The sequence below is a fragment of the Prionailurus viverrinus genome, chromosome A3 (assembly GCF_022837055.1).
Source record: "Prionailurus viverrinus isolate Anna chromosome A3, UM_Priviv_1.0, whole genome shotgun sequence".
NCBI classification, from domain to species: domain Eukaryota; kingdom Metazoa; phylum Chordata; class Mammalia; order Carnivora; family Felidae; genus Prionailurus; species Prionailurus viverrinus.
In genome coordinates this window covers 29,329,664-29,356,215 of record NC_062563.1, presented here as the reverse complement: position 1 = coordinate 29,356,215, position 26,552 = coordinate 29,329,664, and the positions used below count along the sequence as shown (strand labels likewise).

The 26,552-nt window shown below is 53.6% G+C and overlaps 1 protein-coding gene across 1 annotated transcript in view; it reads right to left on the bottom strand.

Annotated features, from left to right (window-relative positions):
- TGM6 (transglutaminase 6) overlaps positions 1-25,336 on the bottom strand; it is a 36,785-nt gene extending 11,449 nt beyond the window's left edge. The window contains exons 1-9 of the mRNA XM_047854439.1: positions 25,330-25,336; positions 12,066-12,239; positions 11,305-11,547; positions 10,424-10,542; positions 8,794-8,922; positions 7,301-7,478; positions 6,132-6,270; positions 3,578-3,681; positions 3,258-3,500 (exon numbers count right to left, since the gene is read on the bottom strand). Of these exons, the coding sequence (XP_047710395.1) occupies positions 3,258-3,500; positions 3,578-3,681; positions 6,132-6,270; positions 7,301-7,478; positions 8,794-8,922; positions 10,424-10,542; positions 11,305-11,547; positions 12,066-12,239; positions 25,330-25,336 (1,336 nt within the window). The remainder of the gene's footprint in view (positions 1-3,257; positions 3,501-3,577; positions 3,682-6,131; positions 6,271-7,300; positions 7,479-8,793; positions 8,923-10,423; positions 10,543-11,304; positions 11,548-12,065; positions 12,240-25,329) is intronic.
- Between the last annotated feature and the right edge of the window lie 1,216 nt (positions 25,337-26,552).

The following is a 26,552-nucleotide window of genomic DNA, read 5'->3' as shown; positions in this document are numbered from 1 at the left end:
CGTGAGGACAGTCAGTGTGTTATTTGCACGTATGGTTTCCTTGGCTTGAAGGGCTTGCTCTCTCGTGGCTCAGCATCTGGGCTGGCTCGGGGGTACGAGCAAAGCACACTACATCCAGGAGCTCTGAATCTTTGTGCCCTATTGTGTGTGTCCTGCTTCAGTAGACAGAGCGAGCAGACGGGCCCGAGTCCCTGGCGTCCCACCTCCAGAATGGGCTGCCCAAGCCCATGACTTGGATGAACAGCGCTACCTACAGGGAGTCTGGAATCAGGAGGCAGAATGCTTTCCCAGCCCTTCGTCTCCTGGTTAAGTCTTGTTGCCTTCAGCCTCTCTTCCCCTGGAATGCCTTTCCGGACACTTCCCCTCTGGCTGAGTCAGGACTCCCTCCTCTGTGCTCCTTCAGCCTTCTGGCCTCCCCAACACAGTGCTGACCACCCTGTGCTGTCCTCACACTATCGGCTCACCGTGTAGCGAGTTCTCTGGACTCTTCTCTTTGTTTCCTGCCTCTGAATTTGCCTGTCAGTCAGGAGGCACTCTCTTTCCAGCACATAGGAAAGAGCTTAGCGGGTATACAGAATATTGTGGGCACTCATGGAAGAGAGGGGCGGTCTAGCCCCGGGGGGCGGGGAGAGGGGGTCAGAGGTCCTGAGATTAGACATCTCGTTAGAATCCCCACTCTTTTGAGGCTTGGACCACTTGGGGAGGTGACTTAACCAAGCTGTGCCTCGGTTTGAGTATCTGTAAAATGGCATTTTTATGAATATTAAATAAGATAGTGCATGGGCACCAGTTACCACCATGCGTCACACGTTTCAGACGCTCTTGGTATGATTATTATTATTATCAGCCTAGACGTGAAGCCACTTGACCCACCATAGGCGGTCGATCAGTAGTAGATGCGACAAGACAGTGGCCAGAAGATGTACCCCAAGAGCGTGGGCTCTGGAGCCAGACTCCCCGTTTGCTAGCCACGCCCCTTGGCTGAATCCACTTCCTTAACTGTGCCAGCGTCTACCCTACAAGCTCACGCGAGCACTTTACAAGCACTTGTTAAATACAATAACTAAATAACATGTGAAGACGGCCGGGCCCTGGCAGGCGCTCAGTGATGGTGACTGCTGTCACCTGTTACATGATGGCGATTTGTCCCGTGGCCATGGCGAGAGTTTAGGACAAAAGACTTCCAAGACTCCGTGCCCTAAGCTCCCGATGCTCCCAGCGGAGGGGACCAGACATCAACCCGCAGAGCTTAACGAGAGAGGTGCCAGTTCAGAGGAGGCCTTGCCACCTCCCTCCCCGTCCACAGCACCCTGAGACACCAGGAAGGGGCCTGCGGGAGCGGAGGTTATCAAGAGCGAAGGAAGTGCCCCGCTCCTAGGGAAGGGACCGACAGAACATTGGTGTGCGTGAGGACGCAGGGGTGTTTACAAGAATCGGTGTGAGGGTTTGGGGGTGCTGGCTGGGAAAGATCGGGGTTGACTAACGGAAGGGGAAGCCGGCACTGCGTCCCCACGGGAGAGGTGTGCGGATCCTGCGTTGCTGACTGAACAAGCAGTGGAGAACTGACGGGCCTTGGCAGGGGGAGGACGGCGTGCCAAGGCCTCTCTCTCACCCGCCTTTGAGTAAAGGCCCTGCAGAACCTGCGGCCAAAAGCCGCCGTGCAGCAGAGGGAAGCCGTGTGACTACCAGTGTGGTCGGGGGGCATCTGCTGAAAGTGGGGGCCAAATGTCTCCAGAGATCGGCAGTGCCTGGCGGGGGAGGGTAGGGCCCGGAAGCGGGTCCAGATAGCCCAGGTTGTCCTGGAGCCACCACCTGCCCTCAAGCAGAGAGAGTGAACGGGGGGCAGGGCACACTCACCCAGGGGCAGGGAATCCTTGCCTGCCCAGTACAGTCAAAGACATCTGCTCTCCTCTCTCCTCCTCCTCCTCCCCTCCTCCTCCTCCCCCTCGGCCTAACACTCTAGAAGACTCACACTGTGTTCTCAACATCAGCTGTGCGGCGGGATCACCTCAAGAGCTTTAAAAAGTCCTGGTGCCTGGGCCACACCCTCTGGGCGCTGTGATTCCTTTGGGCAGGGCACACGCAGTCGGGGCTGCAGCGATAGACTAAAAATGGCCATAATACTTTCATTGTAACTCCTACCACCAAAAGGTGGAGTCTGCTCCCCTCCGCCTAGAGCTGGGGCGGCCTTGAGAACGGCTTTGACCAACAGAATACGGCAGAAGTGGCACGATGCAAAGTCTGAGCGAGGCCTCTAGAGACCTCGCAGCTTTCATTCTCCCCCTCTGGGAATCCCGCCCCTTCGTGAACGAGCCAGGGTTGGCCTATTGGGCCAGGAGAGGCCACGGCGGGGCGGGGGGGGGGGGGGGGGGGGAGGCAAGACCAGGCTGTCCAGCGGACCCATCCAACGCCCCAGACACAGCAAGATCCCAGCCGACTCCACACGGAGCAGGTGCACCATCCAGCCGAGCACAGCCCAGATTGCCGAGCTCCGGAATCCTGCTCAAACAAGGAGCTGTTTGTTCCATCTACACAACGAACCACAGCGCCCTCGGTGATTCCAGTGTGCGACTAGAGCTGCAGACCGCTATGCTGGGGAGTAGACAAGGGAGGGGTGCAGGCGTCCAGAGAGCCTAGTGCCCCCTCCTGGAGAGCAGCCTCCCGGGGGGAAACTGGCTTGCACTCAGGGGAGCGGAGAGAGACAGACCCGCTCGTTATTCAAATCACATTGTTTTAATAAGCAGAATTGGGCCATATTTGGATCGGATCATGGCATTGGTAAGAGACCTGTTATCCCACGGGAAAGAGTGACGAGAAGCGTGTATAGCTGGAGTTGGCTATTAAGAAAATACGCCTGTTGTCTTCTTGTACCCCGATGAGCAGAGGCTCTTCAGGAAACCAGTAACCAGCAATCTGTGAATTTCTAGAATTCACTAGAATTCTTGGCAGATGGTAAACTGAAGCTGCTATCATTACTATTATTATTTTAAACTATGCCTGGTGCTGTGCAGCCCACGTGTTCAATAAATAATACCTGTTGCTATCATCACCATTATTAGTATTTATGATCATGGGGGAATATACCTAACACAGTGCCTGGCAGAGTAAGTGGTCAATGAAATGTAGCTTTTATTATTAGCTGTGGGAAGCCTTCCACTTATACACGGAGGAAGCTGTTAATAGAAGCTAAAGGCACTCGGCTCAACGCACAGACACGGCGCCGAATAAAGCTCTCGAGGCTGCCATATTGTCCTTACCTTCCGGATACTTGTAGAAGCTCGTGATGTCCACACGGGAGTCGCTGCCCACGGCCTTGGTGCTAATGCACCTGCCGATCTTCTTTGTGTCCGAGTATACCCGCTCCCGGCTCTCATCCTCGTGCCACAGCCAGGTGACGTAGTCCGCATTGACCTCCGCAAACACAAAGGGGCCGTCGTGGGCCAGGTGCACGTCCCCCTCGCGGATGGCGGTGACCGAGGCTGGGCCGCACCGGAACACGCCTGGGCAGGAGGGATGAGCGTGAGCGGAATGGGTGAGGCAAAGCGGGGGTCTGGGACCCACCCGGCTGAGCCCCTACCTTCGCTCTCCTCCTGGGGGGTGGCGTCCAGAACCTGCCAGCCATTGTAAGAGGGGCCCAGGTCCTGACGGGCAAACCAACTCTCATTCCAGACATGGAAATTCCTGCCACAGAGAGAGGATGGGGCAGGGTGGCCTTCAGTGAGACAGAGGCCCATAGGATGGCAAGTTTCTCCTGTGAGCCAGGCCCTGGGCCCAAACTCCGCAGTTCTGGGGCTGGATCTTATGAAACATTCAGTGCACCACGTTGATGAACAGTTCTATATACGATCTGTATGTACAAATGTATGTATGTGTGTATATATGCATGTATATATATATATTCCACTTGTAAGTATATGTATGTATGTACGTAGATGTATATATATGTGTGTGCGTATACATATATATACATGACATATATATATATATGAAACTGTTGCTCAAGGTATCAGAAATACAATCACAGACAACACAGAAGATCTTGCCCTCATGCAGCTTATGTTCTAACAAAGGAGAAGGAGGGGGAGGCACCAAAAGGAAGGAAGCAGCTATAAATAAAACAAATGCAAGTGACAATAAATACTGTGAAGAAAGAGAGAGACCTGAGTAGAGACTAACTGCTGGAGACCTGCTCTAGGAAAATGACGTCTAAGGTGAGGCTTAAATAAGAAAGGCTTAGCCGTCCAAAGAGTGAAGGGAACAGTGTTCCAGGGAGAAGGAACAGCATGTGCAAAGACTCTGAGACCAGAAAAGGCGTTGTGTATTCAAGGAACAGAAAGCATGTAAGTATGGGGTACCTGGGTGGCTCAGCTGGCTCAGCGTCTGACTCTTGATTTTGGTGTCATGGTCCCAGGGTCATGGGATCGAGCCCCGCATCGGGCTCTGTGCTGAGCGTGCAGCCTGCTTTAGATTCACTCTCTCCCTCTGCCCCTCTCCCCCACTCACACTCTCTCTAAAAAAAAAAAAAAAAAAACCACAAAAAAACCAAAAACTAACCAACCAATCCCCCCCCCAAAAAAACCCAAAACAAAAAAACCCCAAGAAGGTATGTATCTCTAGGCTACAGCCAGCATGAGGGGCAGGTAGGGTTCAGATTACTCAGAGCTCTGTAGGTCTTGGTAAGGAGTTCAGACTTTAAGTTTCCCGTGTCAAAGATGGGACTATGAGACCAGCAAGGCAAAGTGACATCATTCGCCCAAGGTCACGCAGTAAGGAAGCAGGAGGGAGAAACCCCGGGCTGCCCGTCTTGGCATCTTCAGAGCTGACCTCAGCATTCCTCTTAAGGAGGTAGTGATCTTTGGGAGAATATCTGGATAGGCATTTGGGGGCAAACTGATAACCTGTGAATTGACGGGCCCCGACACCAAAATGTCCATTCTGTGTGAAGAAAAACTTGTTGTTGTTGTTGTTGGTGGTGGTGGTGGTGTGGTTCTCCTGCAGGGAGAGGGGATGAGGGGAGCCAACAGGAGAAGGAAAGGGGAGAAGGGAGGCAGAGAGAAAGAATGAAGGCAGAGACCCAGAGAGTGTGCATGTCGGGGAGGGGCGGAGAGCGAGAATCCCAAGTAGGCTCCATGCCTACAGCAGACACAGTTCCACGCCATCAGGGTGGGACCTGACTCGGGGCTCAGTCTCCCGAAGTGTGAGATCATGACCTGAGCCAAAATCAAGAGTCGGAGGCTTGACCTACTGAGCCGCCCAGGGGCCCCCCGCCGCCGCCCAATTTTATTTTATTTTATTTATTTATTTATTTTTTCAACGTTTATTTATTTTTGGGACAGAGAGAGACAGAGCATGAACGTGGGAGGGTCAGAGAGAGAGGGAGACACAGAATCGGAAATAGGCTCCAGGCTCCGAGCCATCAGCCCAGAGCCCGACGCGGGGCTCGAACTCACGGAGCGCGAGATCGTGACCTGGCTGAAGTCGGACGCTTAACCGACTGCGCCACCCAGGCGCCCCCGCCCAATTTTATTTTAAAACTGCGAAATGCACGAGCAAGATGAACAGTATTGCACTCTGGTGCCGATACTAAGTGGGTAAAAAGCGGGGCCGTGAGAAGACTGAACGTGTATGTTCTTGTGTCTGTAGAGCCTCCCTCTGAAGGGACTCGGGAAGCGAGTCACCATGTTGGCTCCGTGAGGAGGACGGGAGGCTGGAACCTGGCGGGTGGCCCATTTTGTACAGTTTGAGCATGAACGCACATGCGTGTATTTCCTATTAAAAACATTAAATTAAAATGAATTGTGCAAAGCTCTCGGGGAAGAGTCTTGTCGCAGCTGAGGAGGGAGGTTGCCTCCCACCTGAGACACACACATGGCACGCAGGCAGCTGACAGAGGCAGGGGCGTGACACAGGGGCCAGGACGCAGAGGGAATCTCGGTCCTCATCCCCAGGTCACAGGAATCTAGGGGAAGGCTCAGAGTCCCCTGGATGGGGAACCAGGGTTCAAGGCACTCAGATCTTGAGTTCCCCCTTTGGCCTCTGGGTCACCCCTGAAGGTGCCTCTCCTTCCTGCCGACAGGGTCAGGGAGCCCTTGGGTGGGGCTGGGTTGGGGACCCAGGGGACGAGGACCCACCACATGCTGTCTTCTGTCAGGTCCTCCAGGGTCCGCCCGAAGGAGTCCACGTATTTGTCCACGCTCAGGTTCCTGTCCGTGTCATGGGCCGAGTTAAAGTTGGACACGACCCGGGTTGCGATCCCCAGGCACCTGAGGACTGAAAAGCAGGAGGCTGGCGAGGTGCCCCCAGCAGGCAGTAGGCCTCATCTCTTCCACAGCCCCTCCCGTGTCTGTCTGTCTACTTTTCCTGCTTCCGCCCTCGGAAGCGCCTCCTTCCCTGTAGAACCTCTCAAGGGACTTCCGAAGACACTAGGCCACCCCCATTTGAATCGCGGGCTCTGAGGCCAGTGGGAACTTGGAAGCCATATAATAACCATGTAATTGCCAGTTTGGGTTCGAGGGGACTGGAGGCCTGGGGCGGGGGGGGCCACAGGACTTGCTCAAAGGCACTCAAAGAGCTCGAGACAGGAGCCGGGCCTCCTTCAGCAAAATAAAAGATCAAAAGTTACATAAACGAACTATCTGGTTTCTCTCATCGTTAACCAGACTTCTACTTCCCCATCACCAATTAAAGAACACTTGGGGTGCCTGGGTGGCTCAGGCGGTTAAGCGTTTGCCTTCAGGTCAGGTCACAATCTCAGGGTTCAGGAGTTCAAGCCCCATGTGGGGCTCTCAGCTGTGCACACAGAGCCCACATCAGATCCTCGGTCCTCCTCTCTCTGCCCCTCCCCCACTTGTGCCTGCTCTCTCTCTCTCTCTCTCTCAAAAATAAATAAATAAATAAAAACTAAAAAAAAACTGGGGAGCCTGGGTGGCTCAGTCGGTTAAGCGTCCGACTTCAGCTCAGGTCACGATCTCGCGGTCCGTGAGTTCGAGCCCCGCGTCGGGCTCTGGGCTGATGGCTCAGAGCCTGGAGCCTGCTTCCGATTCTGTGTCTCCCTCTCTCTCTGCCCCTCCCCGTTCATGCTCTGTCTCTCTCTGTCTCAAAAATAAATACAAACGTTAAAAAAAAATTAAAAAAAAAAACTAAAAAAAAACTTAAAAAAATTAAAAAAAAAAAAAGAAACACATTTTAAAGGGGGGTGAGGGTGGGGGTGGAGGGGTGGGGTGGACTGTATGCAAATATATACAAATGGAGGCAAAAGAGGGAGCCGGCCTGGGGTCAGGGACCCTCTTTCCCTGGGTACCTGTGCACATGACTCCAGCGAAGACCCAGCACTGGCCGTATTTGACTGGCTTGAACCTGCCCTTGAACCACTTGTGCAGAATGGCCACGCTGCCACGCCAGTGCAGGGGGCTGGTGCCACCGCCGTACTTGCCCTGCCACTGGCCTTGAACCACTCCCCGGTCGTTGTTGCTGTTCACCTGGACGGAGGGGGGCATGGGTCCGTCACCAGGCAGGGCCTCCCTCCTCAGGGCGTCGCCACTGTAAAGTCCCCTTACTCTTTGGACCCCCTCCTCGTTTGGGGTCACCCCTTACTTTTAAATTACCTGAAAATTAGGGGCATCTGTTCTCTTAACATACCTACTTTGGGTACCATTTATTAAATGACCTGCCATGAGGATTCTCTGTTACTGAAAATTACCTATGATTTTGCAGCATTTCCCCTTTTAAATGATCTGTTTTGGAGACTGGTGCTGGGTATAAGTATAGAGACAGTGAGATTAACACCGAGATTAAGAGGGGTGAAGGGACCCGTCCAAGTCACATGGCAAGTTAGCAAAAAGTGTGGGTGACCCCCCAAGTTCAGGACTTTGACTTAGAGCCTGCACTGTTATCCCACAGGGCTGTGATGCTCTACTCTCTGGAACTGGTCACTGCTTTTGAGTCTCTGTGTTCCAACATCCCTCTGGGATCTTGAGGAATGAAGGGTACCAAATACGAGAAAATTGGCTCCATCCAATTGTGGAATCACAGGTAGCCATCCACTGATCTCAACACCTGCTTGCGGTCGGCCTTCTGGCTATCTTTGCAGGAGGAAGCGTTGTTGTGTGTAACGTAATAAGGAAGGCACTCTTCCCAGGGAGAGATGGGCCTGTGCACTCCCTCCCTGAATCTGGGCTGGACTGTGACTGCTTTGACCAGTGACTATGGCAGAAGGGATGCGGTGGCAATTTCCAGGGCTTCTTTTTTGGAACAGTTGTTCGGAGAGAAGCCAGCTGCTACGTCTGATGACCCTGAGATCGCCATGCCGTGAGGAAGCCCAAGCTAGCCACACGGAGAGGCTGCGTGGACAGAGAGCCGTGACGGGCCAGCCTCAGCTGTTCTAACCACCCCGGCCCAGGGACAGGAGAGTGAGCAAATCATCTTGACATTCCAGCTCCAGCAGACACAGCGTGGAAGAGAACCAAAGATCCAGACTTCTAGAACCAAGGCCGCAGATATACGGTCTCCTCAAACCATTTCCAGCCGTCTGCAGCCATTCAGATGCCCCCAGCGGAAGCATCTTAGAGGAGAGACAAGCCATCCTGTCCTCACAGCGCTCTGCCCAAGTCCCTGATCTATAAAACCGTGAGCATAATAAGCGGCTGTTTCGTGCCACTGAGTTTTGGGGTGGTTTGGGGGCAGCGATAGAGAATTAAAACAAAAGGTGACTTGGGAAAATCATAGGATGGGACCCTGGGGTTGGCTCAGGGACCCATGAGAAAGTGTGTATGCAGGGACGGTGGGGCTCCTCACCATGGCGCTGATGGCCCTGGTGACGTAGATGGGGTCATGGCGGCAGGACACGTCGATGGCTGGGTCATCTTGGTAAAGAGGACTTCGGTCCAGGATGGAGAGGCAGATGTTCAGAATGTCCTCCTCAAACTGTCCCCAGAGAGTCTGTGCTTAGAGGCCAGAGTCTCACCCATATTCCAGACCCTCCTACAATACTTACCCAGTGGGTCCCTTGTGTTGTGCACGGGAATTCACCTACCCCCACCCTGGGACACCACAGAGCATCCCCAGCTCAGAAACCCTCCCTCAGAGAGTCACCGCGAGCCAGAAGCTCAACCTTAATCAAGTCCCTGCCCTGTGCCGTAACTGCCCCCAACGCTCCCCACTACTCGCGGTAAAGTTTGTGGTAAACGAGTGACTCTGGAGCCGCGTCTACCCGGCCTGCCCACTCCTTCGGTTCCAATGATTTTTCCAAATACACTTGAATGAACGGACAACATTTAAACACCGGAGCATCTTGGGGCGCCTGGGTGGCTCAGTCGGTTAAGCATCCGACTCTCGATTTCGGCTCAGGTCCTGGTCTCACCGTTTGTGGAATCGAACCCCATGCCGGGCTCTGCGCTGACAGTACGGAGCCTGCTTGGGATTCTGTCTCTCTCCCTCTCTCTCTGCACCCCCCCCATCTCTTTCTCAGAATAAGTAAACATTTAAAAACTGGAGGATCTTTACATACAAATTAAGATTTCAGGTCTCTGAAGCTCCCTGAAGGATCTTGGGAAGGTCCGGGGAACCCTGGGTTCCCTTGGCCACATGGCAGGAAGAGGTGGGTGCTGAGAAGTGGTTACCCCTCAGGCGGGCCCCAGACTCTCCAGTACCTCCATCACTACTCGGATTCAAACTCTGGCTCCTGAACCTGACAGTCAGGGTCCTTCACTGGCCCAGCCAACCTTTCTCCAGGACACCCGCAGCCCAAGCAGACCTAATTCCTCTAGCAGACCCTCCTCTGCTCCCTGACTCCCACCTGCTATGGGCTCTGCCCTCTCCCTGGCCAGGCTGTGCCCAGCCCCATTATCGGGAAGTCTCCACCATCCCCGGGGTGGATTTTCTTTCACACTTTTCTGACTTCCCTCTGGCCCCATCTCTACCACTCTGATGCCCGCCCCCCTCCCCCTCCCCCCCCCCACCATCATGCCCTTTATTGTCATTATTTATCTGCCAATGTCTCTTAAAAGCGTGGTCCCAGACCCGCAGCCTCAGCACCACCTAGGACCTTGTTAGAAATGCACATTCTCAGAGCCCACCCCAGATCTACAGAATCAGCAACTCTGGGGTGGGGCCCAGCCACCCTTGTGTTTTAAAGAGCCCTCCACGGGATTCTGGCGCACGCACAAGACGGAGCATCCCTGATCGAAGCTATTGATTCCTCTACAAAGCACCATATCCAAAGCACCTCCCCTTCCCAAGGACCCAGAGCCTGTCTTAGCGCAGCTATTAGTAGATTAGTGAATGAATGGATCTGTTCTAAGAGTCGGCCAGGCTTGTCCCCGCTGGGGAGGGAGGAAGTGAGCAGAGCAGACAGAAGGGCTCCTGGCCTGACTTTCTGCACACCCCGGCCCGCATCCGCCCCCTTCTGGCCTGTGCTTCTGGAGACCTGCCCGTAGTTCCAGCCCTGGGCTCGGATGTGCTTCTCCACGCCTCGGAAGATGATCCCGCTGTCATTGAGCACGTACTCCTGTCTCTCCTCCTCTGAGGCCAGAAACACGTCGTCCTCTGAAAAGCAGTTGTCAGGCTCAGCATGGGCTGGGGCTCTGGCCTTGCAGGCCTGGGGAAGGGGCTACATCAGGGAGAGCTCCGGGACGGGTGCCGGGAGGCTTGGGACGGGAGAGGGCAAGAGGGGGTTTGCGGGCTCCTGGGCTGCCTTCCGGCGGGGCCCCATTCCCCCTGGGGGCTCCGTTCCCCGGGGCAGGGACCCACCCAGCCCAGCCCAAGACTGAAGGACTTGAGGAATCCTGACACCTTTGAGAGGCCCTGCTTCATGGCGACAGCAGCCTCATATTGTAGAAATATTTAATAAGAATGCTGGCCCCAGTACCCCTTACGAGGGACCTTGTACATTACAACCATTAGCGCTATGAGTTCTCACCATAATCCCAGGAGGTAGGCACTGTTACCACTCCCGTGTCACCCATGAGGAAACCAAGACTCATAGAGGGAAGCAGAGCTAGGACTGAGCCAAGGCTGCTGATGGCTCAAGCCGGGCTCTTGCCCATTGCTGGGCCTCTCCTCCCACGAGGCCCCATCCCTGCCTACTGGCCCCCTCGAGCCAGAAACTGCTGATTCTTGCTCCTCCTTCCCAGGGTCCTTTGTAGCACCTGCTACCGGCTTCCTCTGCCCAGTGCCCACCTCTGCCTAAGCTCAGCTCTCGCCAAGCTCTGGGCATCCACCTCCCCGTTGCTTAGTCTGTCTTCCAGGCCCCTGCTAAGGGCAGGCCCACCTCTAGGACAGCTTCCGGGAAAGCTTGCCAGCTCCTACCTGGGCACCATGGGTTGAAAAGGAGAACAAACTCGCCCAGCTTTCGGTCATTATGTTTTCGGCGAGAGGAGACCCTGGTGCTCATCAGGTAGCGGCCAATGACAGCGTTGGGAGGGCTGCTGATGCTGACGGTCACGGTGTTCTCCGTCTCAGCCTCTTTCACTGCTGTCCAGGTCTTGCCCATTTCTGGTTCCGATATCTGGAACACGGCTTTGGTGTGGCGGTCCTCGGAGGCCTGGGGTCCTGGCGGAGGGGAGAGGCACTCAGGAGATCCAGCTGCCCCTAGGGAACCCAGCTCTAGAGAAGCAGAAAAGCTACAAGCCTGGAATGCCCACCTTCGCTCCCTGAACTGCTGGGACACTGTGGGGGGCCACCTCCACGGTTCTGATTCCCACCCACCTCCTGGATCTAGGAGAAAGTAATGGGGACTTTCAAAGTCCACCATTTGTCTAAGAAAGAAAAGCTTGGGCTCCCAAAGTACCTGAAGAATTTCCATCATCTTCCAGAGCCCTCGATTCCTTGGTATGCAAAGAATTCCAGAGCTGTCCTCTCATCTCCCCCACTGCCTGCTGGCAATGCCTGCCAGCCGTCCCCGCAAGCTGTCATCAAAGACCTCTAGGGTTCCGGAGTTCAGCCCCCCCCCCCCGCCCCGGCAGGGACATGCTTCCCTCTGGGCTGATGACCAAAGGGTCTCGGGTCACCGGTCACAAGACAGATCTTTCTGAATGTAGACCAGCGGAGGGCATTGGCCTGACAATTACCTGTCTCCACCGTGAAGATGATGGTCTCCTGGTCCTCCAGGGGTCTGCTCAGCTCCAGCACCAAGGTGAACGTGTGGCCCCTGCGTACCACCAGCTCAGGGCAGGGGTACTCCTGGGTGTGGTGGGCAACGCCATTTTTCAGGCTCTGCCAGTCCACCTCGGTGACTCTGATCCCTGAGCCGGGGGAGGACAGGGAGGTGAGGCCAAGCCCTTGACATGTTTCTCACCCCCCTCCGCCTTGCCTTCCTGCAGTCATTTGTTCACGCGGCTACTTTTTATCCTATGCAATTGATTCCGGTCATTCTCAGTAGATCACGTTCCTTAAAGTTTCCGCCGACATCGAATTAACGAATACCGAACCATGACTCTTACAGCAAATGCAGGGTTAGGTTCTTGTTAGCTTCTGTTCACAATTCTTCCATCTGCCGATCAATGGGTAACCTTCTCTTGTGTGTTCTTCTGTTTAAAGACACCTTATTTAATATATCGTTGAGTCATTAACGTTGCACTCACGGACAACATAATTCATGCCTGAACCAAGTTCATCTGACACACTGGTTTTCTTAGAAGGCACATCACAGCCTCCTGTGTTTAGGAACATTGGACAGCGCTTCAGCCCTACACTTGGGGCCCTTTTAAACAGCAAAATCCCCGACAGAGAGGGACAAACATGCAAAAAACCGTGGCATGAAATAGACCCAAAAGGACACACTGTTTCCAGTAGGAGAGTGGAAACAAGAAGGCAGGGTGTGGACTTTTTCAACCTTGTCTGGAAACGAGCATGTTAGGTGACTCCGTTTTTCCTATTCTGTGCCTGGCTGCAGGTGATCACGAAAGTACCAAGATTTGGAATTCAGAATAAATTTTAGGGGCGCCTGGGTGGCTCAGTCAGTTAAGCATCCGGCTTCGGCTCAGATCATGATCTCACGGTTCGTGAGTTCGAGCCCCTCGTCGGGCTCCGTGCTGACAGCTCGGAGCCCGGAGCCTGCTTCGGATTCTGTGTCTCCCTCTCTCTCGGGCTTGCCCTGGCCAGGGGAGGAGGTTGGCGTTAAGCAGATAGAGCTCAGATGTTTAAGAGCACGCTTTGAAAGCGTCCTCACAGCACGGCCCCCAGTGCTCCCCTGAGCAAGTGATCTGAGGAACCGAGGTGGGAGCTGAAATGCCTTTTGTGACCTACCCTCCGAAGTTACAGGGTCGCCCCCACTGTCTGCTATTAGTCAAGGCAGCTACAAAGGTCTGCCCAGGTTCAAGGGGAGGGAACACACCCCACCGCTTGATGAAAAATGGGTCCATGTTACATGGTGGGAATGTGCTGGATTAGATATATATTGATATGACCATGCTGTGAAGTATGGCCTGCCACGGTCGGGTCTGTGATTGTACGGAACCTGCGAGCCCTGCTGCCTTTACCTTTGGCCCCACAGGAGTCACAGACCCCAAATCCCTGACTTTAAAACACAGCATGGCTTTGGACCATGCGCACCAGAACAGCGGCTCGTCTGGACCAAGGTCTGGGGAGAGCCGGCCAAAATGTTTGGCTTTTTAAAGGCAGATTGTATTTTCCAGAGATGGTTGCAATAATATCGCCCATCACTCGTGCTTTTCCTATCGTATGATGTTGGTACTGCCCTCATCAAGATGTAGGATAAAGGTCAGGGTACCTGGGTAGCTCAGTCGGTTAAGCTCCTGGTTCGGCTCAGGTCATGATTGCACGGTTCGTGAGTTCGAGCCCGGCATCGGGCTCTGTGCCGACAGCTCAGAGCCTGGAGCCTGCTTTGGATTCTCTGTCTCCTTCTCTCCCTGCCCTTCCCTGACTTGTGCTCTGTCTCTCTCTGTCTCTCAAAAATAGATAAACATTTAAAAAAATTTTTTAAAAAGTAGGATAGGGGCACTCGGGTGGCTCAGTCGGTTAAGCGTTGGACTTTGGCTCAGGTCGTGATCTCACAGTTTGTCAGTTCAAGCCCCGCGTCGGGCTCTGTGCTGACAACTCAGAGGCTGGAGCCTGTTTCAGATTCTGTGTCTCCCCCTCTCTCGGCCCCTTCCCCTCTCTTGTATGCTGCCTCTCTCTCTCTCTCAAAAATAAATAAACATTAAAAAAAAAAAAAGAAGTAGGATATGTATTCCCTCTGCCTGAATCTGACAGGACTTGTGGCTAAAACAGAGTGACACTTTGTGACTTGCAAGTCTAGACCATAAAAGTCGATAGAGCTTATGCCTGGTTCCCTTGAGTTGCTTGACCCGGGAACCCAGAGGCGACGCCATGAAGAAAGTCAAATGGCCCGTGGAGAAGTCCACGTGGAGAGGAACCAAGACTCCCCACCCACAGCCCCCTGAGCGCCCACCTCTGGTCACGTGCCTCCCCTGAACCTGAGTGAGGCAAAGACAAGCCGTCCCAGCTGAGCCCCGCCCAGGTTGTGGGTTTGTGAGTGAGCGAATGATTGCTGTTGTTTTAACTGTCCGAGTGTCGGGGCCGTTTGTTACGCAGCAGTAGATAACCGAAACATGCGGGGAGCCCCAGTAATAACTTGGATGGAATTTTCCAACACGCCCGGTGGGAGCAGGACTCAGATTCCTTTTGATTGAAGAGTATCAGTAAATGTGACCTATATTTCACATCCAGGTTTGGGTTGTCCATTCATACCTGTTAAACTTTTTAATGTGCAGCTCTGGGATCTGGATAAATCTTTAGGAGCTTCTTCACCAATAACACTCAGCTTCTTTTCAATACGTGTATCCTAACTTAGAGGCTGGGTAAGGCTGTCCCCGGTGATGTGAGAACCACCCTGCCCCCAACTATGACAATAAGAATAATAAGGTGGGGGCACCTGGGTGTCTCAGTCAGTTAAGCATCCGACTCTCGATTTCAGCTTAGGTCACGATCTCACGGTTTGTGAGCTCGAGCCCTACCTACATTAGGCTCTACGCTGACAGTGCAGAGCCTGCTTGGGATTGTCTCTCTCTCTCTCCCTCTCTCTCTGCCTCTACCCCACTCACATGCTCTCTCTCTCTCTCTCTCTCTCTTAAAATAAATAAACATTAGAAAAAAATAATAAGATGAATAGCTAACATATATATATATATATGTATTTATATATATATTTAATGCTATGAGCTAGACATTATCCTCTGTGACTTACATTTATGAATTCATTTAATCCTGACAGCGATCTTTTTTTTTTCAACGTTTATTTTTATTATTTTTGGGACAGAGAGAGACAGAGCATGAACGGGGGAAGGGCAGAGAGAGAGGGAGACACAGAATCGGAAACAGGCTCCAGGCTCTGAGCCATCAGCCCAGAGCCTGACGCGGGGCTCGAACTCACGGACCACGAGATCGTGACCTGGCTGAAGTCGGACGCTTAACCGATTGCGCCACCCAGGCGCCCCAATCCTGACAGCGATCTTGAAGCAAACACTATTATTACCCTCACTTTACAGATGAGAAAACGGAGGCACAGAGAGGTGAAGTAACTTTACAAAGGTTGCACAGCTAAGGTGGGTGATGCCCGGATTCCGTGCTATCCTGCATCTCTGATGATCAAGGGCTGAGACCAGGAATCGGCAAATCTTGAGTAGTTGGGGTGTGGAATGGAGAAAACACAGGGTTTGGGGCCAGAGAGACCCGGACCCTGACCCCGGTCGGGCTGTGTCTCGTGTGCCCTCGGACACATCACGTCACCTTTCTGAGTCTCGGTGTCCTGGTCTAAAAACTGAAGGTACTGATGGCACCTGCCCCACAGGCCTCTTGGAAGGAAGACAAAAAGACCGCCCCCATATGACATCCAGCGGTGTGGCATTTTGCAAATGGCAGACACTCAGCAAGTGTCATTTTCTTCCATCTTTCTGGAGAAGGTGGGACCTATGCTCTGATACCACAGACTTCTGTCCCTCTTCCTGCTCGCCCTCTGCCTCCTCCCGTGGGCAAGGCAAAGTCCAAGTCCTCTGTGCAGCCTGGGAGCCCTGAGGAAGACCCTGTGACTAATTCCTCCCATCCTTCCGCCATAATTGGAATGGACCTGGTCCCAGGATTACTCTTCCTCAGCCTCTAATGATGATGGATCAGTGATAGTCAGTTGTTAATAGTGTCTTTGTAGCCACTCTACCCCTGGCTTCCATGACTCCTTGGGGTGCTTCTCCTCCCCCAAGGAAGAGCCTCAACTCCTTGGTCTGGTTCTTGAGACCTCCACTGGGAGGCTAGCCCCACTTTCCAATCTGTCATCACCCATGTTCCCTCTCATTTTCCTGGAGTCACTTAGACCTGGGTCAGCATCCTAGGTCTGTCATTTGCTCACCGTGTGTCCTTCAGCATGACTTCACCTCTCTCATCCATAAAATGGGTATAATAATCGCTTTCTCTCAGCTCTAATAACGACATTGAATAAGATGATGTGTGGAAAGCATCTAGCACATATTAGGTGCTCCTTAAATATCCATTTTGTTTCTTCTCCCGTTGCATGATGTGATAGTTAATTTTATGTATCAACTTGGCTGGGCCATGGTGCTCAGATATTTGGTCAGACATTATTCTGGATGCTTTTGTGAAGTTGTTTTTTGGATGAGTTTACATTAAATTAGTGGACTTTAAATAAAGCAGATTACCCTCCATAATGTGGGTGGGCCTCATCCAGGCAGTTAAGGCCTTAGTAGGACACTGACATCCCCTGAGCAAGAAGCAATTCTGCCAGCGGATTGCCTTCGGACTCCAACTGCAACTCTTCCTTGAATCTCTAGCCAGCCAGCCTCCCCTGCGGACTTGGACTTGGTGGCCTCCATAATCGTGGAAGCCAATTCCTTAAAATCTCTCTCTCTCTCTATCCCCTCTATCCCTATCTATCATCTCTCTCTCTCTCTCTCTCTCTCTCTCTCTCTCCTCTATCTCTATCATCTCTCTCTCTCTCTTTTAATGTTTACTTATTTATTTTTGAGAGACAGAGAAAGCATGAACAGGGGAGGGCCAGAGAGAGACCCACACAGAAAGAGAAGCAGGCTCCAGGCTCTGAGCTGTCAGTGTGGAACCTGATGTGGGCTCGAACTCACGAACCGTGAGATCAAGACCTGAGCTGAAATCAGATGCTTAACTGACGAAGCCACCCAGGTGCCCCCCTATCATCTATCTATCCATCCATCCATCATCTGTCTATTCACCCATCCATCATCTATCTATTCATCCATCCATCATCTATCTATCCATCCATTATCTATCTATCTATCTATCCATCCATCCATCATCTATCTATTCATCCATCCATCATCTATCTATCCATCTATCTGTCCATCCATCATCTATCCATCCATCCATCCATCCATCCATCCATCATCTATCTATCCATCCACCCATCATCTATCTATCCATCCATCCATCCATCCATCATCTATCTATCCATCCATCCATCATCTATCTATCCATCCATCCATCATCTATCTATCCATCCACCCATCATCTATCTATCCATCCATCCATCATCTATCTATCCATCCATCCATCATCTATCTATCCATCCATCCATCCATCCATCCATCATCTATCTATCCATCCATCCATCATCCATCCATCCATCCATCCATCATCTATCTATCCATCCATCCATCATCTATCTATCCATCCATCCATCTATCCATCATCTATCTATTCATCTATCCATCATCTATCTATTCATCCATCCACCCATCCATCATCTATCTATCCATCCATCCATCATCTATCTATCCATCCATCATCTATCTATCTATCTATCTATCTATCTAGTCTACATACACACACATCCTGTTGGTTCTATTTCTCTGGAGAACCTTGAGTAATACACAAGGAAAGTGTGGAACATTGTATTTTTCAAAGGTGGCTTCACTAATTCATATAGATGATGGATGGATGCCATTCTACACATTTTTCTTATAATGTGATTGAAATCCTTCCCACTGTGGGGTGGGGTTTATATACTCGCTCCTTAATTCTGGGCAGGCGCTTGGGACTGTTCTGACCAATATATATGGTGGAATGTGAAAGCCATGGGACTTCTGATGTTGAGACATAAACAGGATGCAGCTTCTGCCTGGCTACTTCTTCCTCAGGATAAGCACCTTTGAAGCCCTGAGCATGTGCCCTCTCTCCCTCTGTCTCTCTCTCTCTGTGTCTGTCTGTCTGTCTGTTTGTCTGTCTCTCTCTCCATCACATCTATCTACCTATCAACCAATCACCTGTCTATCTGACAAAGTGCAGCAACACAGAGACCACCGTGCTGGAGAGGCCTTGAGGAAAGACCAAGATAGAGTCTGAGAAGCCCAAGCACCTGACAGGGCAGGAAGAAGCGTTTATGGTAATCCCACCCCAGCCACAGCCAAACCACAGGGATGAGGAGATCTGGGCAGCAGGTGCATGGCTGGACCAGGTGCAGCATCAGAACGGGGAGGGACAATGGTAATAAATGACTGCTACTGCCTGAAGCCAGTGTCTTGGGGTGATTTTTTATGCAGCTACAGTGAGATAGGATTTCAGAAGTTGCATCTCTATATGAAGAGGTGGAAGGAGAAAGTCAGCTTAGAAAAGATATGATTTGGAGAAAAAAAAATCCCTTGTGTGGTTTCCCTTCATTACATAGACTATGGGCGCCAGGTGTTCCTCTCTGGGTCAAGGAATGATGGGACCTCTGTGGCCTGAAAAAGGCAGCTCCTCTAAGTCCTGCTTGATATAGGAAACTGGGGAAGAGGTGGGTACATTTATAGAAGGAGGAACTCAGGAAGAAAAGAATGGGGTCCCTAAACTCTCGCCTTTTGAGGTTCAATATTACTGGAGGGTTTTTTTTTTAATGTTTACTTATTTATTTTGAGAGGGAGAGTGAGCAGAGGAGGAGGAGAGAGAGAGAGAGGGAGAGAGAATCCCAAGCAGGTTCCACACTGTCAAACGTGGGGCCCAACATGGGGCTCGAACTCATGAACCACGAGATCATGACCTGAGCCGAAATCGAGAGCTGGACGCTTTCCCGACTGAGCCACCCAGGTGCCCCTGGAGGTTTTTTTCTGATAATTAAGTGGTCTTGATTGGAGATCTCCTGCTGATAATGCCAAGGTTACATCTCCACTCTGATTTCTCCCTTGAAATCCAAACAATATGTTCAGCCATCTATTTGAAGTCTCCATTGGGTGGTCTTCTAGGAAAATCCAGCCTAACACACCCAAAGCAGAACTCCCCATTTCTTCCCTACCCCATCCCCAAATCCCTGCTCTCCTGTGTCTTGGGAGATGTCCCATCTGCCTTGGCACTCAGGACCAAGGCAAGGAATCTCTGATTTCCCCTTTGCTCTCACCCCCCTTATCCGATCCATCATCAAGTCCCGATGGGACCACCTCCAAAACCTGCATCAAGCCCATCACACACCTCTGTCTCCACCACTACCCTAGGCCAAGCAATGAACGTCTTTCTTGTCTAGACTGCAACAGCCTTCCAACCGGTCTCCACTTACAAAGAGCTGGGCTGGTACCACAGTCTCAATCCCCAGGCCTGAGATTCATGGAGAAGGTTAGTTCTAGCTAACTCTAACCAGGCTGGAAGCCCCAGCCTGGCACCATGATCTGGGGATAATGACCAAACATGCAAATGAGAACATAGCTGACGCGTGAGTCCCAAGCTTGGGAGCTCCTACAGCCAACCAGCGTGCTGGGTGAGCAAGGACTGGTTACAACAGCGACCCCTGTCGGGAGGTGGCTGGAACAGCAGCGCCAGGAGACTTGCCTCGCTGGAGAGCTCCCTCTCACATCTGAGAGTAGAGTGGAAGCCTCCCACTGACTTTGCCCCTGCGGTTCTTGGTCAGGAAATTTCCTCTCAAGTCGCAGAAGTCTGCGATCGGGTGGCCTCTGTTTTGTCTGCACACACAGGCCAGAACCCCAGTTACCTTGTATGTAGGATTGTCTAATAACCGCAGAGCTGAGAGGGCCATTAGACGCCCAGGTCTTTTGTTTCATTGACAGAAACTGAGACCCAGAGATGGGAAGAAAGAGACTTCTCGCCTGAGGATGCTAAGCCAAGCCACAGCTTGCGCGGGGAAAGGCCAACACAGGGTGCAATTGTTTGTGTGTGTGTGTGCGTGTGTGTGTGTGTTTAGGGGATGAGTGAGGAGTGGGACGTGAGGTGGTTGGGTGGGAATTATCTCAGTGCTGGCATGCCCCAGGGATTCTTGCAAAGGGGGTGGTTAGGAGGTAAAAAGAGTCCCTGGGCTCCGGGTCATGGGTTCAAGTCCCGGGAGTCCCGCCTTGGCTTCACCTTTCCCCACCACAGCCCAAAGCATCTCCCACCACCCTCCGGGCAAGAGACTCATCACAGTGGGGCAAGAAGGATAGAACAAGCCAGAACTGCCATTGTCACCATTACCCCCGAATCTCAAAGACCGCCTCTCTCACAACTTCCTGCCGGAGTCAAATTCCCTCCTCTGAATATCCGGTGGATACGTGACCATAGTTCCAGCTTGCATGCCTTTGGCAGGCCACTCACCTGCTGCCCAGATGTTAAAATGTCCTTCCTTCTGCTCAACCAAAGACTTTTTTCTTGCAACCTTTCCCCCAGCTGTTCCCACTCTGCCTCTCCGTTAACCCCCCCACCCCCGAACATGGCTGTTCTTTTTGCCCTTTGCTGGTTTTGCAGAGCTGTTACCGAGAAATCTTGACTTGCCACCCGTCCCCCCAGGCCAGACTTGCCCTGACCCAGGAGGTCACTGCTCTGGTCCTTGTGTTGTCTGTCCCTAGAGCTGCATCTCCGGTGACTTAAGTCATCCGTACTTGTGAACGTCACACCCTCAAGACCCGGCCTGGGTGGGCCGATTGTCAGGGCTAGGCAACCAGGATCCTGCTGGGAGAAAGCAACTTTTCTGGTGGTTACAGCCCAGTTCTTTCCTAACTGGTGTCCTCCTCAGCCCTCCTGGGGACAGATGGGCACAGAGGAGGGCAGCCCAAGGCCAAGGGATACAAGGGACACAAGAGATACAAGAGATACGAGAGATAGGGGATGGATTCCAGATCTCCAATTAAAACGAACCCAATGTCACCCCCTCCACGTGCTCGGCGAGAATCCTGCCGAGACCAAGGCTGTGTCTCTAATCAGTCGCCAAGGAAGCCTAGTCACAGTTGTTTGCTCACAGGTCTTTCTCCTCCACTGGACTGTGGGCTCCGTGAAGGCAAGACCTGGGTCTCATTCTGTCTGGGTTGTTAGAGCCCTGCTCAGGGCCCAGGACGTAGTAGAGGCTCAGTGAATATTGGTTGGATGAACGAATGTCCCTCCCTGTCCCTTGGCTGGGACAAAGGTGTGAAAAGGGGAGCTCCCCAGCTTCCTGGAACACGGGATCAACACCTATGCCCCATCAGCTGCCCACACCCCGTCCTCTCCACCCACTTGTAATCCCCTCTCTCAAGCAGCCACATTCCAAAACCTGCCCTTCCTTCCTGTCTTCCTGTCTTCTGCAGTCATGGACCCAGGACATGGGTAGAGCCCCGGCCACCAGCTCCCTGTGGGATGTGGGCTAAGTTGCTTCCTCTCTCGGGGCCTCAGTGTCCTTATCTGTGAAATGAGTCCGGAAGAGCACTTAGGGACTGGGTTGTGGGGGGGGGGGGTTGCGGGACCAAGTGTCTCTGACAGCCCCAGGGCTCCTCTAAGCCCCTCCCCACAACACACCCCCCTTACCCCCAGGCCCGTGCTGATGTAGGCTTGTCACATAGCCCCTTGGTGGGCACCGGGGAAGGGATGGGAGAGGCAACGTCCCACCAAGGCCTTCTCTGGTCCACACCTGAGGCCCTGAGGACAGAATGGATGACGTATTATCAACCCTGGGCCCCCACCCTGGGGATATGCTGGGTGAGCTCCAGCCCCGAGCTCAAGGCCCATGACCGCCAAACCTGAGGCTGTGCCCGCCACACATACAGAAAGAGGGAAGCCGTAAGAGCATTCTCTCCGCCTACCCTCTCACCCCAAAGCCTCGTGGCCTCTCCACCTGCCGTCTTTTTCTTCTCCTTCCCACCTTCCCCTCTTGGCCTTCCTTCCCATGGCAATTAGGTGCCCAACTTCAGAGGCACACACTTCAGTTCAAATGCAGGCTTCGTGGATCCTTGGCTGTGTGACCTGAGGCAAGGGATGAACCCCTCTGAATCCTGGGACTGGTGATAGTAGCCGCCTCCCCCGGTTGTAACGATTAAGTGAAACAATTTCCACAGAGTACGTAGAGCGGGACCCGGCACGTATTAGGTGCTCAGTAAGCATGCGTGTTATTAATCGTATGATCGTCAGTATTTGCCCAAGAACGGCTGGCTGCCAGTCCAGTGTTCTGCCAATTAGTGCTATCCCGAACCTTCCACTTATTGGCTGTGCGGCCCTGGATAAGTGAGTGGACCTCTCTGAGGTTCAGACTGCCTGCCCTGAAGCATGGCAATACTAATACTTTCCTCATAGACTTTTCTGGAAGATGAGGTGACGGCCAGAAGTAGGGCAAGGAAGAGTGCGTCTCCTAGCCCTGGAAACCCAGAGTGTGGATGGAGCTATCAATAAACACTCTTGAGCCACAAGCTTCAGCCACGGCGAGTGGTCTCGCTCTGTACATGGTACTTAGCCCGGCGCCGGGTCACCCTTAGCTGGGTCAGCAGATGGGAGTCCTCCTCCTCTCCCTGGATCCCTCCCGCCACTTCAGTCCACCCTTCCCTGTTCCTACGCCCATTGTTTTTCCTTTTACTCTCCCCTCTTCGCCTCTTGCTTAAATTACTGCCTGGCTCCCACAGCCTCCCGGCATTTTCCAGCTCATTTCATTCGCTCCATCCTGTTACTATGGAGAACCCGAGCTTCAGCAAGGAGAGGGGACCCTTCTGACCGCACGAGCGTCAGCATGTCATTGCCCCTGCTCTAGAGCCATCAGATCCACGGCCGTTAGGGTGGCGTTCAAGGTCCCTCACCATCTGCCCCCGCCTCCCACTCCCCTCCCGGCCAACCTCATCTTCGCTCCAGCTCACTTGCTCACCAGCTGGTCCCAGAGGCCAGCCGAAGAACGAGTTTTACTTGGAGGGAAGGTTGCCTCCCGCCCGCCCAGCTCTTCACCACCAACCCACCCCCAGCCCTAGCTCACCCCGACTATTTCTCCTCCCGCCCTTGGGTGACACCAGTCAGCTGATGATGCCTTCCTCCCCAGATCTCTGTCCCAGCCCCAGGGATGGCACCCAGTGGGGCCGAGCCCAGGAGGTTCTCTACTGACGCCAGCAATCTCTCCCAGACACTGGACTCAGCATAATCGGTTTTTAATGGGCCCTATTATAACCCTATCCGTAGTGTGCGTCATGGGCACCTGACCTCCACAGCTAAACGCTTAACTGGGGAGTTGCCTGGGGCCACTGTCCCTTTCCTTCCGGGTCCTCTTGGAAGCTGCTGGCCTCTGTCGCCAGTAGGCAGTGGTGAGAACATCCCAGCCGGAACCAACCATGCACAGAGTATGCCCCCTGATTCTTAGAATTTCTGAGCTGGGAAAAGGGAATTATAACCCACCAGTGGCAGAAGGGTCTCATTTCGTCTGCTAGCACCGATCGATTGCTAGGACTACTTGAAGAACTACGTTGAGGAGAACGCTGGGGCCCTGTAGGGAGGAGTTCGGGGGTCAAGCAGCGACGTCTGCCACGGACAGTGAGGGCAGGAGGAACAGCCCACAGGCCACACGCTTTGCTTCCAGAATCTGATGTCTCTGTCATTCACGTCCCGATTGCGTGATGGGCGCATGCCCACCGCTCTGAGGAGTAGGTCCCCAAGAAGCCAGGAGGACCCAGAAGACCGGGGAATTGAATTCAACCTAACTATCTATCACTGCTATTTGCTAGGCGTGATGGATCTCACGCTGTGATTTTACAGGTGGAAAAATGAGCTGCAGAGAGAGGCATGGCCACCCAGCAAGTTAGTAACAGACCTGACATGGGAATTCTCTGTCACTGGCTTCGCCTCCCAGAAGGGTCCTTTCTCAGCAATTAAACTCTGTCCAGCGGAAGGCCCACAGTGTATCAGAGAATCGGGGTGGAGGGACCTCTCGGTGCGCCCTGAAAAGTAGATCCTGAAGCAAGCAGAGCCCGGGGCTCTGACGGGGAAGACGAACCCCAGGTCTCGAAACAGCAGTCTGGGGTGTGAGCCGGGGTGGGGTGACCCTCAGGGAGCAGACCCCATCCGAAGAGCCAGAAAGGCCCAGGATGCCTGTAAGTGTTAGCAGCTCGCAGGGTGGAGCGAGAAGAAGTTCAAATATGACAAGGAAGCTAAACTACCTGGCTTTGAACGTCAAAAAATAAACAAGAGTTGACTCATGTAATTGTCACATGATCCTGGACGATAGAAAGCAGGAAGCACCACGTGAGGAACACCTTTAAAGACCTATGAGAGGGGCGCCTGGGTGGCGCAGTCGGTTAAGCGAACGACTTCAGCCAGGTCACGATCTCGCGGTCCGTGAGTTCGAGCCCCGCGTCGGGCTCTGGGCTGATGGCTCAGAGCCTGGAGCCTGTTTCAGATTCTGTGTCTCCCTCTCTCTCTGCCCCTCCCCCGTTCATGCTCTGTCTCTCTCTGTCCCAAGAATAAATAAACGTTGAAAAAAAAAAAAAAAAGACCTATGAGAGCAGGACCCCTGCGGGTGCTGACTCACTCACCGCGGGACCCCAGCACCTAGCCAGAGGAGGTGGGAAACCCGTAAGTGTTAGCTACCCAGAAGTGTTGCCCCTCACTATTCTGGCACGTTTTCTGAGCCTGCTGCCTCCGAGGCCCCACATGTGAAAACTGTGGGGAGTTCAGCACCCTCGGTCCCATCAGTTCCTCACAGCAGGCCTGCGAAGTGTACTAACTCCCATTTTACAGATGGGAACATGGAGGCACCAAAGGCAAGTTCCCTTGCTCAAGGCCACATAGCTCCTTTCACCTCAGACAGAGCTGTTCTTGCCCTCGAATCTTGGGGGTGGGAATTAAGAGGAGGCGGCCCCTGGGGGCTCTCTCTGCCCCTTCTCTGTCTTCCCCTGCTCGTCCTCCTCTGGTTCAGCAAGGCCTATGGGGAAGGCCTGGCCCCAGCCCAGGAAGGGCTCTGCCAGGGACTTGCTGGGCAGTCTGGGGCTGGCTCTTTCCATCTCTGGGCCTCCCTCAGGAGCACGAGGGAACGACACACGGACCATGCAGCAACACAACCCCAAGGATCAGTGATCCAAGCTTCCCCGCGCAGACACCCCCTTTCCCGAAGCTCCTCTCAGCGGCCCTGTGCCCCGAGGCCCCCAGGCCCTGCCCGCTCACCTGCCATGCCGGGCCGGCCTGCCCTGGCTTCCTCGGCGTGTGATGTGTGCACCTTCAGGACGGCGTGTCACAGCAGCCAGCCGGACCTGCGTTAACAAGGCAGATCCCGGGGCACTCCTAGGCAGGACGCCCAGCGTGCAAGCGGAGGCGTGGCCCCTCTCGCCCTAGCAGTGGCACCTAATCGCCCAGTAATTGCCCTGGTTTGCACCTCGAAGGTGTCCGGCGTGGGAGTGGCCTCAGCCAAGAGGCTTTCCTAACACAGAGTTGAGGGCTGGGCTGTGGGAGAAACTGAGGCCCAGAGAGGTCCCAGGACCTGGCAAGAACAGAGGAGGGAGGAGAGGAAAGCAGTTGAGGTGGGGGGGGGGGGATCTGGGTTTGCCGTCTCCCATCCTTACCCTCCCAGCGAGAAAACAGAGGCTCAGAGAGGGTGCCCTAAGGGTACATCGTGATAAGCTGCAGAGCAGGGACCAGGACCCGGGTCTCGTGGCATCTGGTGCGGGGCCGTCTTCTCCCGTCCTGGGTGGGATGAGAAGGCTCCCGGGCCCCAGTGCCCTCTTCTGTGCGGCCTCCAGAGGCATGTACGGGGGGAAAGGCCCACGGTCCTCCCCGGGCCATGCCTCCACCACACCACACCCTCCACCTCCTGCACGCCCCCCCACCGACAGGCTCGGCCTCGAGGGAGGAGCCCTGAGTGTCAGACGGAGAAACTTGAGGCCCACACAGGCCTGGGTTTGAAGGCCAGCTCATCTCCTGGTGACAGGAGCGGTTAAATGAAGACGGCGGCCTCTCCTTACAGGGCAGCTATGGGGAGACTCACGGCAACCATGGGGGACTCGCGGCCAGGGCCTGGGCACCCAGGGATCCCGACTCCCCTGTCCCTCCCCTCTGGCATACTGTGGGAGCCGGCCCATTCTGGAGCTCTGTCTCCCTAGGCTCTTGGGAGGAGGTTAATAAGAAAGAGGGGAGGGGCTCTCTGGCTCGAAGGCAAGGCTAATTCACCTGACTTTGTGAGCTGGATCTATCCTGGAGCCACCGGGGGCCCTGACCTTGAGCAAGACCTCTCCATCTCAGAACCCCGGCCTCTCCACCTATGACCTAACAGGACTGGCCTAAAGTATTCTTAAGTGTCATCCTAGTTCACAGGCTAAGATCCCGGGGCTCCGAGACCCGGGACGGCAAAGCGGCTGAAGTCTCATGTTGTCGCTGTCGAATGAAATAGAGGG